The 18,252-nt window shown below is 37.0% G+C and overlaps 2 protein-coding genes across 2 annotated transcripts in view; one reads left to right on the top strand and one right to left on the bottom strand.

The window, feature by feature from the left end:
- Positions 1 to 1,693: 1,693 nt before the first annotated feature.
- Positions 1,694 to 11,045, top strand: LOC139935876 (major facilitator superfamily domain-containing protein 6-like). Its single transcript, XM_071930492.1, has 6 exons — positions 1,694 to 2,567; positions 3,530 to 3,683; positions 4,631 to 4,787; positions 5,420 to 5,623; positions 7,012 to 7,247; positions 7,978 to 11,045. The coding sequence occupies exons 1-6, from the start codon at positions 1,753 to 1,755 to the stop codon at positions 8,143 to 8,145; spliced, it is 1,734 nt and encodes a 577-aa protein (XP_071786593.1). The 5' UTR covers positions 1,694 to 1,752; the 3' UTR covers positions 8,146 to 11,045.
- An 82-nt stretch (positions 11,046 to 11,127) lies between these two features.
- The window catches only part of LOC139935854 (anaphase-promoting complex subunit 1-like), a 40,795-nt gene continuing 33,670 nt past the window's right edge, over positions 11,128 to 18,252 (bottom strand). Inside the window, exons 43-48 of the mRNA XM_071930457.1 lie at positions 17,191 to 17,334; positions 15,395 to 15,544; positions 14,648 to 14,740; positions 13,719 to 14,082; positions 12,949 to 13,086; positions 11,128 to 12,540 (exon numbers count right to left, since the gene is read on the bottom strand). Of these exons, the coding sequence (XP_071786558.1) occupies positions 12,440 to 12,540; positions 12,949 to 13,086; positions 13,719 to 14,082; positions 14,648 to 14,740; positions 15,395 to 15,544; positions 17,191 to 17,334 (990 nt within the window). The 3' untranslated portion in view covers positions 11,128 to 12,439. The remainder of the gene's footprint in view (positions 12,541 to 12,948; positions 13,087 to 13,718; positions 14,083 to 14,647; positions 14,741 to 15,394; positions 15,545 to 17,190; positions 17,335 to 18,252) is intronic.

Genomic DNA, 18,252 nt, shown 5'->3' with positions numbered 1-18,252 from the left:
AATTGCGGGGTAAGCCGTCGATTGCTTTAATATCTGCAAGCATTATGATGTGGCAATGAGTCTTGTCTTGGTCAAAAATTTACAGAAACATGACTCGACAACAAACGTACTAAATTGCATGCATATACACATGTAGTACTGTTGATGGCACTAATAAATAACGGGCAAGTGAACAGAGTTAGGTTTCGCGATGTAGACCATCTCCGCCCCCCCCCCCCCCCCCCCAACGAACACATTCCATTAAATTGATTGACTAAAGTCATGCAAAATACACAATGTATAACAATCAAAGTAAAAACTGAGAATTTCAACTGAATACAACTTTGAGGAAACAGCACAAACCTGTGACGTTATTATACGAGAATGTGGGTGTATACGCATCTCTGGCCCCAGCAAAAACACTACCGACCACAAACAAACGCGTCCCAAAATCCGACTCACAAAAATGACCTCTATGCAATCCTATCCGGAGAACATTATTGCATATGCAATATTGTCCGCCAGACGGTTTTGCATATGCAATCGTGTCCGCCTGGACGCTGCTGCATAATGCAATTGTATCCGCCCGGACACATTTGCATATGCAGTTGTGTCCACTCCCGTGCAAAACCGTCCTTGCAGTAAATTAAACGCCCTTGGTCGACGGAACATTATTCGCTTTTTTTTTTTACAAGCTAAGTGAATGTCATGAATGACATGGGAAATGTTCGGCCGTTGGGTGTTCGCTGCAATCCTACAGCTTTTGAATACTCATGCTGCATGATTACGTAGGTTCAGTGCATGCACGCTAGCTTACACGCACACGTATAGTCATGTTGTACATGTGCCGGAAGGTTTTTGCATAGCCCCGGACACGATTGCATATGCAGGGGAGTCCGGAGCGGACAGTATTGCATGGTGGACACAATTGCATCTGACACCGGCTTCTTATCAAAAAATGTTTTGCCCGAGTATTGAAACAAATCATGTACAAGCACATCTCTGCAAATAAGAACCGTTTGGCAAAAGTCGCTGTACCCATGGATGAAGGATCTATTCCTTCCTCCATGCTGTACCCTGAAACACTTCCTGCCTGGCACTTACTACCCATTGCAGGTCATTAAAGGAACACGTTACCTTGGATCGGACGACTTGGTCTATACAAAAGCGTTTGTAACAGTTTGTTACAAAATGCATATGGTTGGAAAGATATTGTAAAAGTAGAATACAATGATCCACACAAGTTTGCCTCGAAATTGCGTGGTTTTCCTTTTACTGTGCGAACTAACACGGTCGGCCATTTATGGGAGTCAAAAATTTGACTCCCATAAATGGCCGACCGTGTTAGTCGACGAGGTAAAAGGAAAACCGTGCAATTTCGAGGCATGTTTGTGTGGATCTTTGTATTCTACTTTTACAATATCTTTCTAACCATATCGACTTTATAACAAACTGTTACAAACGCTTTTCAAAGACCAACTCGACCGATCCAAGGCAACGTGTTCCTTTAAACCATGTAATTGTGGTATGCCTGGGAATGTGATTGTATAGTATAGCCTTTATATAAAGTAAACGTGCCACACTTACCATGCCAACTTCTCACCCATCTGTTCCCATTGCACATACGTACAATAAAATCCAACTGCCGGTCACAAACCAATGGTTTTGAAGAATCGAGAGGCCAGCTAGTATAGGCAAATATAGTAGGTTATATTATTAGTGAGAGGTTTGTGTATACGGTACGGCAGAGAAGTAACAAGATATGGCAGAATCATGAATCTCACAACTCAGAAGCTGGTCGCAACTGGCGAAACATCCGAGAGGGGGCAAAATGGAAGATGTCACATTCGTCAGTCTCTACTGCCTTACAAAGCATTTAACCTTTTTCTCTTCGGCTCGTTTGGATGTGTTCTACCCTACATGTCCATTTATTTCAAACAACTTGGATTCAACCCGTTTATGGTCGGCTTACTCAACGCTGTGCGCCCCTTGGTGGGTTTTGCTATCTTACCGTTTATCTCGGTCATCGCTGACAGGTTCCAATGCCGTAAACTCGTCTCGATTTCGGGCGTTGTGATCGGAGCTGTGGCGGTGTTACTGATTTCCATAACGTCACCTGCATCGGAGGCACCATGTGATGTGATGGAAAAACAGATACACGACTTTCTTCATCTCAATATAAGTCTTCCGTACGATGACAGCCAGCAGCCTTTGGATTATTTAGGCACGTCAGGTGACATTGTTTTATTTAAGAATGTCGTGTTAGGGAATAGTAATTTAGACCCACCCACGACAATGTTAAAACGACAAATTGGACCAGACAGTAATATCTCAGCCAAACAAACACACCAATTTCCCGAGTCTGTGGAAAGAATTCTACTGTCTGATCAGAGTTGGTTGTTCGACCAAGATGGCCTTTACCGAATTTTCTGGGTACTTTTGATTCTGTCGAGCTTTGTAGATGTTTCAATGCTCTCGTCGGCTGGACAATGCGACACGGCCGCGCTGGATACATTGAGAAATGAAGTTGGTCACGCCGATGACTTTGGATGGCAGCGCGGTTATGGTTCCATGGGATTTGGACTTGGGTACGTAGAAAATAAAAAACATACACAAAAAATAACACATTTTTAAATTAAGTATTCGTTTTACTTGCATCTTACTATCACCACTTTCTCAAAATGATAAGCAGTGGTGTCACCTTTCTCCACCCAGATAGTTTCATTCGAGAACTGTTACGCCTATATCCAAGACTAACTTAATTTGTTTTGAAACCGAAATTCACACATTTTTTTTTCATTCCCAAAAGTTGTTTACAACATTGAAACAACTTGTAGACAACGTGACTGCCAGCCACAAGGCAAGTACGTTTAAAAATGCTAATGCAACGTGACGGCCAATAATTTGACCGCCCGAATTTAAATATTACCAAAATACAACGTGCTCGTCACAACACAGTATATATGTTTCAATGAGACCAATATTTAACCTTTCTACAACGTTGTTGCCTAAACCGAATGTTATACCAAAAACAGTGTTGTGAAATCTTAAACACTGGCGGTAAATATTACCAAGAAATAGCTTTAAACCTTTTTTTAATTATTTTATCTTCGGACATAACTATTTGTTGGCATGGGGCCGCCAGGGTGAGGCAAAAGTTTCAACTCGTCCACCAACATGCATGGGGACATCGCTGTACAATGTTGTAACAACGTTAATATTATGCAAAGTTGTGTTGAAAGAAAACTGAGCCAGACAATTCGACGCCTTTATAGTAGGCCTATTCATTAAGGGTGCCTGGAAGAATTGGGTCGTATATGAAGCTTTTTAACAGTTTAGGGGCACACGCAGAAAAATCAGTTTATCATCACTAGTGATCATCACTGTGGATGATGATTTTACACAATGACAACAAAACGAGTGTAAAACAAGGAAATCAAAACTTGAAATAAAAAATTAAAGTACAAAAAGTACAAAAGTACAGTTCGCTCGACAATTAAACATGCTAGACAAATTACATATATCTCCTTTCCCTTTTCAACATTTCCAGTTCACTTTTTGGAGCCCTTCTTCTCAACTCAACCCGTACTGTCAAGATAAGCTGTGGCATTAAACACACAGTTGCAAGCTATTGGACCTGCTTTGCAAGTGCTATCGTTATCATCCTGGGCGCATTTATAACTTTGTTTTACTTCAAATTTCCGGTAAGATATTAAGTTTGTTTTAGTCATTAAAACACATCAGTAATTGGTAATTTATAATTCCATATTAAACCTAATTGTCCCCTCACCTTGGGTTCCAAACACTGGTGACCTGAATAGTATTAACTGTTTATACTTCTCCTCCTTAACCCTTCTACAGGGTGAGTCAAAAAGAAATTGACCGAGATTTATGATTCAAAAACAATACAACAACTGGTACTCAACATTCTTTCCTGCTTATCTGGAAAAAAGGAATGAAACAAATTGATCATAAGGGAAGTTATGCTATTTCTTGGAAGAACTCGTGTTTGTAGCTGTCCATGGAATGTTAATGCTTGACTGAATCTAATCGTCTGAGTAAGTAGCAAATGGTATACAAAAGTCATTCGTTTGTTTTGTCAATTGTATTCCATGGACAGCTTTCTTTCATTCTGTTGTTTTATAATCAGCAGGAGAGAGTGCTCGTTAAAGGTAGTGGACACTATTGGTAATAACTCAAAATAATTATTAGCATAAAACCTTTCTTGGTGACAAGTAATGGGGAGAGGTTGGTGGTATAAAACATTGTGAGAAACAGCTCCCTCTGAAGTGCCATAGTTTTGGAGAAAGAAGTAATTTTCCAAGATTTTGATTTCGAGACCTCAAGTTTAGAACTTGAGGTCTCGAAATCAACCATCTAAACACACACAACTTCGTGTGACAAAGGTGTTTTCTTCTTTCATTATTATCTCGCAACTTTGATGGCCGATTGAGCTCAAATCACATGTTTATTTTATCCATATGTTGAGATAAACCAACTGTGAAGGCTAGTCTTTGACAATTACCAATAGTGTCCACTGCCTTTAAATACTTTACTGAACGTTTGAGTGTCATTTTTTTTTTTTTTTTTTAACATCACCAATCCTGGTCAACTTCTTTTGACTCACACTGTACTCCAAAAATTGTCACAGAAAAATAAAGAAGAAGCACCTAGCAGTTCTAAATGGGCGGAGATAAGGCAAGTGATCTTCAGCTGGCACTATGGCTCAGTCATCTTCATGATCTTTATTGTTGGAATAGCACACGGCTGTATATGGGGATTCCTGTTCTGGCATCTAGAGAATCTGGGTAAATATTACAAATGTATAAATCCATTCAATAAATTGTATAGTTTATTTTGTCATAATTTGTGTATTTAATGTCACGTTAAGAATGTCTCTGCCAAATCAAATGAATATAAAATACACCATATAATATGTTAAGTACCCCTCTTCTTTGACTTTTAGTCATGGGCCCAATTTCACCAAGTCCGAAGCACAAAAACTTGTTAAGCACAGGGTAGTACTGCTTAGCAGAAACAGGTTACCAGCCCAAATCACATTAAGTTGTCATTGTTATATACATCAAGCATTATTTTCTGCAAAACAGCTTTATGAAATTGGGCCCTGGAAGACGAGGATATTTAGGTATCGAAAAACATTTATTCACAATTTCTCAAAATGTGCAAGATCTAAAGCAACCTATAGAGGCATTGCATGGAGGGGTATCAATACTTGCTTAGTGTTAACACCGAGTGTGTCTACTTGCCAGCTATGATGTGCGTGTTTTTTAGAGAACTGTCTTGCTATAGCATTCATTCTACCGCGGGATAGATTTTCAGATTGTTTATTAGATTATCAGTTCGGTAAAGAACTGTCCAGCTTTTTAACCACTCAAAACAGCCCTTTTGTTTTGACATTTCTGTTCGTATTCCTCTGTAGGTGCAACACATAGTCTACTCGGCATGATCGGTATCCTATTCAGTGTATCTGAGTTTGGTTTTACTTTTTTTAGTAGCTGGGCTATTAATAAGTTTGGCCACATCCCACTGATGAGCATCGGTCTGCTGGTGTTCGTCTTTCGCTTCCTCTACTATGGTTTGATCACTGTGCCTTGGAAGATCGTATTCATCGACATCTTTCATGGTAAATACTTTTCTAATCAGTTTCATTGTAGCTTTTCACGAGGGGGTTGTTTTGCAGTGTTCTTAGTCTTGTGGTGGACAAAGTGCATGTGACTCAGAAAGGGAACACAAAACTTTAGTTTTCTGTTAGGCCTATGACGTCTGGATGTATGGACCAGGGACACAATGTCAACTCAAGTATTACAATGGTCGTGGGTTCGAATCCCACCCGAGTAATATGCCTGTGATGTTTTTTTCACAGAACTCGGGAAAGTACCGAGTATACAGTGCTAACACACATCGGTGTATGGGTAAAAACCAAAATTCATATTCTTTATCCCCGATGCAAATTTAACATCTATTATAAATGTCACTGTTATTAATAAATTTAGCAAATGTGTCAATGAAAAAGAATAATAATAAGCAATTGTGTGACCCATAAGTATGACAGTGGTTTCTTCAGTTGAATGGATTAAACAATATAAGCATTGATTATCATTAACTCATTATTGCAATGATTGCACTTTACACTGAACTACAGGTATACGGCCATAAAGGCCAGTAGTTTTAGCGTCGGGGCCAGTAAACTCATTACTTACCCATCCTGAGCCCCTCGGAAACTCACATTTCAAACTTGTTCATTAAATGTCCCAAGACTCCCAACCCTTAACATCAGTGAGTCAAATGATTTTACTATACCTATATCATTGTCTTTTTTTATACAAGGTGATCGGAAACTCGCCATCCTGGTTTTTTTTTATAAAGCAATTACTTGTGTTTGTAGTGCAGCAGCTATTTCCCAATGTGTATAATTTATGATAGTGCTATTCGTAAATCAATAAGAAAATCATAAAAGAAAGACATATGGAAGTACCATGCCTCCTGAAGTCAGGAAAACAATACCAGGGTTCAATGTGAGAGTCATTACTAACGAAAAAGTCTGAAACTTGGATGTTGGCAATTCTACTGTTTGGTAACTCCTGGGGTTATAGATTCCAAGAAGCCTTTGGAAACAGTATCCAAAGCACCAGAAAAGTAAACAAATGAGCAGGATTTATTCATTTGTAGAAAATAACATTGTCTGATTTTCTTCACCAGGCCGACATAAAAAGACTGAATTCAGCCAAAAGACTGAACAATCTCATCCCGATACTCTCAATACCACTGTTGTATGTCCCTGCTTGCCCCCCCCCCCCTCATATCCTTTATGTCACTGATGCCCATGCATGTACAAACGCAGAATTAGCAGATACATGTACACAGTAACCAGATACATGACACCATTCCCAAAAAACTAGATATTGAGTAAAAAAATCAACATCAAACAACATTCACATAATGAGAATAACAAGTCAACTAATCGGATTATTAATTTGTTAGCTAAATGAAATGATTTAACTGTTCTGGTAGGTGTGAGTTTCGTTGTGACATGGACCACCTGTTCGTCCTACCTGGGGGAGGCAGTGCCATTAGAATGTGGTGGGACAATGCAAGGAATTATTATCTCTATGCACCAAGGTCTGGGTGCAGGAACTGGCTTTCTGATCTCAGGGCTCATAGTGGACAGTTATGGTGCACAAACAACTTTCCTGCTGTATGCTGCAGTGTGTGGTATTGTCCTTATATGGTTTGTCGTCATTCAAGTGGTAAGTATGTTCTGATACTATTGCCTCCATGCCCCCGTCATTGCCTTGGTGCCCTTGAAATACTCAATAGGTGCCCTTTGCCGAGGAGAAAATGCTTTGGTGCCCTTGCACTGTTATCAATTGATGCAGGGTTTGAAATCCACAAGACAATTGGCTTGTTGTAGGTAATTAAAAACTTTGACTGGACCAGAAATCTTTTGCATCAAGATCATTAAACAAAATTGGGAAATAACTGTAAGCAGAAAAACTACCTCATGGTTTGTGTTTTGGGCGAGTATATCCTTTAATACCAGAATTCAAAAGGCAGTGGACACTACTCGTAATTACTCATAATTTAATAGCATAAACCCTTACTTGGTAACTGGTAATGGGGAGAGGTTGATAGTAAAAAACATTGTGAGAAATGGCTCCCTCTGAAGTAACGTAGGTTTCGAGGAAGAAATAATTTACCACGAATTTGATTTTGAGACCTCAGCATTAGATTTTAGACCTCATTATTATCTCGCAACTTTGATGACCAATTGAGCTCAAATTTTGATATTTTATGCATTTGTTGAGATACACCAAGAAGACTGGTCATTCACAATGACCAATAGTGTCCAATGTCTTTAAAGTTATTTATCAGACTCTAAGCCAGCAACGCATGTTATTTCTAATAAGCTAATATACTTGGCGAGTTAAAAAAGACTGATAGTAGACTTGTTTTGGTCTGCACTGTTTTAATTTCCAGATGTTTCCAAAACCAGCACCGCCATGGAGAGATGATGAAGATGAGCAAACTCAAGAACAAGAAATTCTAGAAAAACCTGCCAGTCCATCAAGAAAAGACTACGATCAACTCACACTCAAACTACCTCCATTCCAGATGGAAACAACAGCAATTAATCAACAAAAATAAGAGATTACTTATAACATGTACCGCCCTTCACCACCATAAAGCATAGGGCCCAATTTCATAGAGCTGCCAAGCACACAAATTCGCTTAGCATGAAATTTCATCATTGATAAAAACAGGATTACTGACCCAATTTCCATTTGTTGCATATTGCTTTTTACTGGTATTCAGCTGTTGTTTGCTCATCCTGAAAATCATGTGGAAATATGGTTGGTAATCCTGTTTTTATCGAGATAGGAATTTCATGCTAAGCAAATTTACGTGCTTAGCAGCTCTATGAAATTGGGCCCTGTACTGACCCCTTGTTCTAATGCCACCCTTAGGATCACGTCACACGAGGCAACTTTTGCAGGCAACTTGGAGGCAACCAACTGCAGTGCATGCTACTGGAGTACTTTGGTAGCATATGAGTCATTTTTCAAACTTTGTTGTATGATTTGACAGGAAAATTGAAATGTGAATGATCTTCTTTGTGATTGACTGGAGCTAGTTGCCTGTAAATTGCATCATGTGACATCATTTTACCTAGACTTGACTCAAGTCCCAATCCCGTGCCATCGCCAGAGAATACTATTGTTTTGTGATGCTCCGCCTTCCCAAACCTGTTCGCTGCTGCATGCAATAACTATTTTTTGACGATGAGGGCACACTTGTCTTATGTGTGTTTGTGGGACCTCTCACAAGCAAAGAGACGCGAATCAAATCTTCATTTTACTGGGCCATTTGTTCCAGAGCAGTAGTCTTGCACATGCACAGAGCAGCAGCATGAGAAAGCCTTTAATACTATGTGACAAACATTTAACGACTTGTCTACGAGTCTATACAGAAACACAGACATGTCTGTCTACAAATCCAGCTGGTGCATTTGCAGACCACAGTGCACAGAAAACACGATACTTTACATATTGTACTAAGCAACTAAATCAACAATATACTTGACCTTACAAAATAATGTCAATTAGATCGAATAAACTTGCATAACAGACAAAATGGTCTGGCGAATTAATTATTTGTCTTTATAGTATAAATTGTATTGACTCTTTGAGAGTTGTAAAGCAAACTAACATTATATGCTGAATTGATGATATTATGGTTTTTACATTAAGTGAAGGTTAAATTGTATGAATTTTGATTCTTAACTTTGGGATAAATATGTAAACTAACCTGCAAGAAGAAGAGAATTTTAGTGGTATTGTTCCCACCAGGGACAATTAGGTCGCTTTTCTAATAGTATTAAATGAGGTAGCTGTAAATGTGTATATCCAGAGTTGTTAAAACATTTTTTAAAAGGCTTGATTCAGAGAAAAGTTTCAGTTAAAATCAACAAAATGCATCAGAAGACACAGCCGCCCATGGACAAACCTTCACACTAGAATATGCAAGAGGGGGGGGGGGAGGAGTTTTTAAATAACAAACCACTGGTCTTGCCAGTTTGCCTGCCAGATAATAGTAATATTGAACAAAACATTATTTTCTGGCGCTTATAAAAATTCTTTAAAAGTTGGGTATGGTTTACCATAACAAAATGAATATAACCTTTTGTTTTGTAAAGAAAAATTATAATTTATTTTATTTACTTGTGCTTTTATTTGAATAAATGTTTGTTTGACATTCACTTTACTGCCATGATGAAATAGTCCAATCATTTCAGCCTTAAATGATGTTGATAACATCAACCTCTGGTTCCCACATTGATTGACCACTCAAGCATGGCATATACATTCTCGCACAACAGAAAACTTGTGATCATAGTTCAATTTTTACAAACTCTTTTATTACCTTGTAAATTTGTTTTTTTAGGGCATACTTGATAATAAATATTCAAAAATCAATGAATTCTGCCAATACATGTCCAAGTACACAGCCAGCCCTTATGACACTCCCTCTGTGTAAGTCATTGCAGATAGATCCAATCTTTCTCTTTGTAAGGATGGTAAGCTTGGGTAAGGAGGGTGAACAAAGCTACACCTTTTATGAGAAACTGGCCTTGGTGCTCAGGCTCCCATGCTAAAGCAGGGTACAGTGCACAATTGACTAAAGTTGCAGTGGAGCTGAACGGGTATGAAGGCATGTTGAAATGATAGATTTCCACCTTTAGGCAATCCACAGGGTTAAAGCATGGAGGTTATTCCTCCATGATTAAAGGTACCAACAAAAGTTTGTGATCGGTGTTCTCACCACTAGTAAAATGGATTAAAGGGTATGTGTTTTTTTTTGCTTAATAAAACAAATAACAGCTCCCATCAGGAAGACTGAAAAAAATAATGGTCCCACCCCCGTATCATCCACTATGGTTTTTATAGATACATTGATTCCACAACAGCCTACAACAACAATATTACATGTATACCACATAACATCCACGTCTCACCAAAATTAAATACAGTTGTACCACCACACACAATGTGGCCTTGATTTAAGTGGTTGTCAAATTTGAGAGATAGAAAAGCAGCCAGCACTATTTTGATTATCCACTGCAACTAATAGAATATATTACTATTCATCACCATTGTGACTATTAAACAAACAAATAATTTCTTTTGCAGGTATCTGCTCCTAATTACCATGGCCAAATTCCATGAAGCTGCCAAGCAGGACACATTGCGGGAATTATGAGCAGGAAACCAGTCACAAATAGTACATACTGACATATATATTTTGGTTGGTAACCTTATTCTGGTTAAAATAATATCATTGTGCTTAATAATTTTTGTTGCTCAGGCAGCTCAATTAAAGTGGGCCTTGGTTTGAACTGCCCTCTCCACACGGGGCATGTTCAGTGGTCTACAGTTTAAAGGATTTGGGTACTTTTTCAAAATGTCCATAGACTTACATTAAACTTGCAGGGTTTGAGAATAATGATAGTGGAAAGCTTCCCTTCAAATATTACTAACTGAGGTTCTGTAGTTTTTGAGAAATGAGTAAAACAATATCATGAAAATACGTTTGTAAAAGCTTAAAATAGTTTTCGTCTCATGAGACAAAAAATATTTTCACCACATTGTTTTACTCATTTTCCAAAAAACTACAGCACCTCAGCAAGTAATATTTTCAGGGAAGCTTTCTACTGTGTATCATTATCTTCAAACTGTGTAAGTTTAATGTAAATCTGTGGATATTGTGTTTTTTGTCCTACAAAAATTACATACACCCTTTTAGAGCTCTGCTCTAGAGCGCCGGGGTTGGAGTTCGAACCCTACTTGAGTAAACGGTGGATTTTTTCTCTCAGGAACTTTAAAATCGCACAATGCTTAAATCATAGACTGGGGTCTTGAGAGAAGAGCCAACAAATTTAATATTTGTTACATGATGCAACTATTACATCACTGGAAGAAATTTTTGTACACATAACAAATATGAATAGTGGTCCACTGTTAAGAGAGCTCTGCTCTAGAGCATTAGTGTTGAGGTTTGAACCCTATTCAAGTAAACGTTGGATTTTTTCTCCATAGGAACTCACACAGTACACAATGCTTATCAGAATTACTGGGGTTTTGATATTCCTTATATGATGCAACTATTACATCCATAACTGGAAGAAATGTTTTTACACACAACAAATACGAACCTGAGAAGAGATGACTGATTAACCTGTTTTTGTGTACAAATTTAACCTTTTTTTAAATTAAATTTAATATTAGGTCAAAGCAAAGTTGCCGTACAATATCGCTGATTGTTTATTATTGTTTTTGGCACATGGGAGCCAAGTCTGTGAGTCCCGCATATCATGGCCAATCAATGGCAACCTTTGTTGTCTTTTCTTTCTCAAGGCATGGTTTCGTTGTGGCAACGATATTTTCAAAACTCTCACTCAAGAAGCTCCACAAAAATGTGGGCTTAGAATTTTTGTTTTTTAAATAAGTGATGTTCATGTTGAATACTTAATCCCAGAACCTTTTGTTTCCGATTCACGCTGATTTGCAATGCATAACATGGTCCAAACTATGAGATTAGAGACACAGTCCATAAGTAAAAAAGTCTCCCACAATATTTGGGCTGCATAAGACCATTTCACACTGCATCCTTTTTATCCCCGATGAATGCAGCCCAGGGAAAGCCCCGGGAGTATTTTTACTCTATGGTAAAGCAACCATAGTGTGAAAAGACCCGCTGTTATTCCCTTGGGGAACACAGGGAACACACACCAAGCTTTAATTTCTTTTAACTTGTCAGTTGCGACAAGTCCGAGTACACGTCCGAGTATTGCCCGGAAAATCTGTTACAGGAGGACATGAAAAAAAGAATTGAAAATGGATTGGTTTATTTATACACAGTGGACAATTTATGAGTTTTTGTGTCACCTTGCTGCTTGTAGGACAGATAGGAGTTTTATCAACGCAGATACTGGGAGATTGAAGCCTTTTAGTGCAGTGTAGAGGCTTGGAAGTGAATCACACCCTGAGAAGGAGGCAGTCAATAATAATTGTTAAAGATATTTTACAGGATTTGTAGAACTGGTAAAAAAAAGTAGCAGACAGTGCTCATGTTTTGTGTGACCAGTGGAATACATAAAATTAAAAAAAAAAATCTGTTAAAATTTTGGGCTAAATCCTTTTTGATTCTGAAGAAATAGTGAACAAGTTTTATTAGGTTTTTATATACAGCTTTCTTCAATACCTCTTCATATCAGACAGAGGGAAATATTTCATGGAGAAACATGGTTTTAGTACAAACTTCATAATCAATAAGCGTTCAGACTCAAATTAAAACTATGTTTTCTATCCTTTTGTGTACAAAATGTTAACCACCGTTTTTTCCCCAGATAATTTAGCTTTATGAGTTTGGGCCTTCCGACAGATAACTTACTCTGTAGGGGAACCTCTGAAAGCTGACTTGGGGTAGGGATGCCATAGTACACCATAAACTTAGCCAGTTGCCTCCTGGTTTCTTGGTCCTCAGAGATGACTCCTTGAGACAAGTAATTCATCAATGGCATCTTGTTCTCTACAAGGAGAAATAGACGACGTAGTTCGTGTAAAAAAGGTGTAGTGTTCGATCTAGTAATCAACTGTATTATAACTAATACTAAGGGCGAGTGGTTGGTTTCTCTTTATATATCACAATATTTTGATTTAGAAAAATTATGAAAAAAAGAGATGGGAATAAAATAAAGAAATGCTAGAATTAGAAGAAGTGTGGGGAAGACACTGGAAGAGAGCAAACTCTGAATAAAAACCTTGTCTATCATCACTTGCAACTTGCGTCAAATAGTCCAGTTATTTATTGATGGTCATCCCCCCAAAATGGACAATCACCCAGGCTCAGGACATTTCAGCAAAGATGAATTCAGTTGTGTGTTTTTTTCTGGCTGCGGCTTACTTCTATAATTGTTTAGAGCAAACACTGACTGAAACAATTTCCACAAGTCATCCGAACCAATAGTTTTCTTGAACATGATTTTACAGTTCTCTAGTATGGTTATGAACTTTGTAATCAGTGAGCTTTCAGACTGAAATTTAACAATGTTTCTTAACGAATCCTGTAGCAAATAAATACAAATATCACCTTTCAATTAAATTGACACTTAACAAATGTTTGTTTGACCAAAAAAAAAATTTCTGACTCAAATTTCTTACCTGCAAACCACAAATCAAACAAATGATCCAGATGACTCTTGATCTTCACACACATCTCTGCATTTACCAGCGGTGTTTTGGGGTCGGAGTTTATCACTGGCGTTTTGGGGTCGGAGTTTATCACTGGTGTTTTGGGTTCGGTGTTTACCACTGGCGTTTTGGGGTCGGCATTTACCCAAGGTGTTTTTGGTTCGGCATTTACCAACGGTGTTTTGGGGTCAGCGTTTACCAGAGGTGTTTTGGGGTAAGCGCTACCGTTGCCACCAGACACTAGCCTGGTATGGGTGTGGTTGTAATAGGCAAGTAGCAGCTTCAGTTGCCACAGCGTATGGGTGTCAGGTCTGGATACCAGGCTATCAACAACCTATGGCATGGAAAAAAAATAAGGATGATTTTTTATCTTGTTATCAAACTGGAACAAGACTAAAAACAGAAGACTAAAAAAAAAAAAAACAGACCAAGAATTATAAAAAACAGAAGATGTAAAAAATACAATAAAGTGAACTAAATCAAAGAGCAATCCCCACATTGCACAAATAATTAACAATTTCTTGTTTTCATTAGGCCTAACCACTATTTGCTTTAAAGCGCTTTAGAAAAAGAATACTTAAAACAAATATTCTTGGTCCATTTTTGCTATCCCAGGCTTTTTTTATTATGGCTTTTCATAAAGTCTTTTTTTATTGTTATGTGTATTAAAGAATGTAAATTATGTCGTTATTCATCGGTATGCTGCTATGCATATAACATAAACCAACACAGATGGCTTTTAAATGGTCTCTGAGGAACAACTGGAAATTCGTAAATAGCTAAAGTCTTAAAAATAAAAAAACATTTGAAAGTAACTGTACTTCAGACATTTGTAGGGATTGATGACAAGGGATTTTTGATTAAAAAAACCTGAAGTAAAAGAAAAACAATTGTCTGACCTGATGTACTTCAATGAGTGACTGTAGTATCCATGGTTTCTCCTTAGTAACGCATTCATATAATAAAGATGCTAGTAGTGTCTCAAGGAATGCCTGCAATAAATAATAATCAATAATCAATAAGCAACAATCAATGAGTAGGAGTATCAATGAGTAATAATCAATAACAGTAATCATTGCCAGTAATATTCAATAAGCAATGATCAACTAACAGGAATTATAAATAAGTACTTTTCAATAAGTACACAATGATTATTGTCAGTAATAATCAACAGTCAATAAGCCTTAATCAATGAATAGGAATTATCAATGAGTACCTATCAATAACTCCAGTAATCAGTGTCAGTAATAATCATTTAGTAATGATCAACATAAAAAACAAACCAATGAGAATAATAATCAACAATTGATGATCAATATAAAAAAAACTGCAATGGCAAAAAAAACCCAAAACAAAACAAAACAAATGCAAACAATAACTAATAGTTAGCAATATTCAATTACAAACAGCGTAGAATAAAAATCAGTGTTTGATGATCAATATACAATATCAACTAATGAAAATACAGAGCAATAAGTAATGATCAATATAAGACTAATCAATGAGAATGAAAATCAATGACAATGATCAATAAATAACTGTAATCAATAAACAGTTTGATCAGCCTGGCAGTAAATAAACCCTACAAGTGCAATGATAAAATAAATGGCAAAAAAGTATTCAAGATTCAAAAGAGTCATCCTCACTTCATTCCCACTTGAAATGTGCTGACAGAAATGCCTTGAAAATCCCAGGATAGCAAGGTCAGAGGTGAATGACCTGATGACCTCTGAGTCCATGGACTGCTGGTATGATGCATCATGGGTAAACGTCTGCGCCAACAAACTCTTATATCCCTTTGAGAAAAAGTTTGACCAAAAAAAAGAGAGTACATTATCAATTTAAAGGCCACACGGTGTATTATAAAATTGGTGATCAGAAATATTTCAAAGGATTTGAGGACATTTTAATTTTTCTCATTGAGAAAATAGAATAGGCCCTTCCCATGAAATATTCAAATTACATTCACGTATGTGTACCGACCCTATTGGTTAGCAATCCCAAGAGAGATGCGCACTCAGCAAACACACAATCGCATCTGCGTCACGCTGCATTGGTCCAATACAAAACAGCGCAATTTACACTTTACATGGGAAGGGTCAACTATTAGCTGTTGCAAACTGCTTACCAACCAAAAAGCACCTAAAGTAAAAATGCAAGGTACTTAATGGCCTGATGTTTTGACCTTAGAAGAGTCTTTCTCAAAGGCTCTTATTTGGTTAGGATTGTTTACCACAACAAATTTGAAGCTTTGCATGTCATAAAAGTTAAAAGAAAGAACAATTCACTTTCAGGGGAACGGCCATCTGTATCTGAATTAATGAGATGGACCTCAAACACAGTTTAATTTTTGTAGCGACTATATCTACCAAAAAACTTTGGAACAGAACAGCAACTTGGAATGGCAAAAAAACAAATTAACAATGTAAACAATTAAAAAAATAATTAAAGACATTGGACACTATTGGTAATTGTCAAAGACCAGTCTTCTCACTTGCTGTATCTCAACATATGCATAAAATAACAAACTTATGAAAATTTGAGCTTGATCGGTCATCGAAGTTGCGAGATAATAACGAAAGAAAAAACACCCTTATCACACGAAATTGTGTGCGTTCAGATGCTTGATTTCGAGACCTCAAATTCTAAACTTGAGGTCTCAAAATCAAATTCGTGGAAAATTACTTCTTTCTCAAAATCTACGTCACTTTAGAGGGAGCCGTTTCTCACAATGTTTTATACTCCCAACCTCTCCCCGTTACTCGTTACCGAGTAAGGTTTTGTGCTAATAATTATTTTGAGTAATTACCAATAGTGTCCCCTGCCTTTAAACAAACTTGTTAATAAAAACCATATGTTGTTTCCAATTGAAATTGTTTACTTTATCATGAAACAAAATAATTCAACAGATGTTTCCACAATAAGTATTTTTTATAGTCAGTACTTTTTCAGTGGATTTACATTTTTATTACTGGCATGCTAAATACAATATGAATTTGAAACTGTTCTGTTTTTTAATAGTACTTTTTTATTGTTCAACTATTTCATTAATAATTTGTGTAAAGCACATTGGATAATACCAACCAACGGGCATACCAAAACCCACTTAATACAGAGTAAATACCAGCGATTCCCTGAACAAAATTAAAAAGGGGAAAGGGCAAGCACAACAATACTAGAAAAACTAAAGGAATCTTTCAACTAAAATATTCAACTTATCAATAGAGATAACGCTTGTCTTTTCATTTAAAAATTTGTTTTTATAATTTTTGCGCTCTATAAATAATGTAGTTTGTTTCATCTTATCGCAGTGCAAAGGAAAGATAACATTTTTCCTTTTTGCCGGTGACTCCTCGAGTCGGAATACGTCACGTAACCTTAGACCTCAAGGTTCTTTCTAAGGATCCTTGCTGCTCCTCTTATTATTATAATTATAATTTACCTTTGGGTCCTCAGCATAAGACAGATGTCCAGCACGTTGTTTAACGTAGAGAGTACCGTCTGCTTTGAAGATCTCTTCAAGTGTTCTCAGATTTTTAATGGTGTCTAGTGTTACTGTAAGGTACCGCGGCCCTACTACACTTATCTAGACAAAATATGGAAACAAAAACAAGCTCCAGATGACAGTGATGTGATGTGGCAAGATTGTCTCGTGTATAGGACACAAAATCTATAAATGGAACCAAATTCTTCAAGTGGAATCAAATTTAATTATTGGAACCAAATGTTTTGTAATGTAGCCAGAATCCTGGCATGGAGGATCCAAATTTCACATAACAGCAAATGTAGAAAATGGTTAAGCAGAAAATTGCTAAGCAGGGAACCAGTAAATATTGAAATACATGTACATCACAATGTAATTATGGTTGATAACTTGTTTATGCTTAACAAAGTTGTTTTGTGCTAAGCAATTTCTTTCATGCTTAGCAGCTTTTTGAAAAAGTGCCCTCAGATGAGTTGCCTATCTAGATCTTTTTGGATCAGCTATTTTATTTGACCTACATGAACTAGGATTTAAGTTTGTCATGGCAAGTAACATGCTACCAGACAGCATAGTTTTTAACATGATAAGGATGGTTTTTACAATCATTGCAAAAATGTTACTTTCGGATTTGATATCAATTATAATTTATCAACAAATATTTATTAACAAGCAGTCAAAAAAATCAAGTTAACAGTAAAGCAAGCGAATCAAAAGATTGGATATAAATGCCTAGGTCGTGTACCTGGGTCAGATAAAAGAACCTGAATATGTTGCAGGGCTGCATGCAAGACTACATTAATAATAACAAATATCAGTAATTGACATAAAATGTTGGTTTGGTTCATTTGCAAAGGTAAACGGAATCCAACGGCCAAAAGGTAATAAGCAATTAAAGGCACATTACAAAATGTATTACAAAATACAGAATATACATCAAGTTGAAACAAATCAAGTGAACATTTGTAAAATGCACAATACAACAAATTACAAACACATGAAAATTATACAAGGATGAACAAA

This window comes from Asterias amurensis, chromosome 1 (genome assembly GCF_032118995.1).
Source record: "Asterias amurensis chromosome 1, ASM3211899v1".
Classification (NCBI taxonomy): Eukaryota; Metazoa; Echinodermata; class Asteroidea; order Forcipulatida; family Asteriidae; genus Asterias; species Asterias amurensis.
This window is presented reverse-complemented; position numbering and strand designations above follow the sequence as displayed.

Excerpts from the sequence above, each read along its gene's own strand:
- LOC139935876 (XM_071930492.1), top strand. The coding sequence starts at position 1,753 with ATGAATCTCACAACTCAGAAGCTGGTCGCAACTGGCGAAACATCCGAG. Across the intron at positions 2,568-3,529 it reads TCCATGGGATTTGGACTTGG|TTCACTTTTTGGAGCCCTTC; the intron begins GTACGTAGAAAA and ends CAACATTTCCAG. Across the intron at positions 5,624-7,011 it reads ATTCATCGACATCTTTCATG|GTGTGAGTTTCGTTGTGACA; the intron begins GTAAATACTTTT and ends CTGTTCTGGTAG.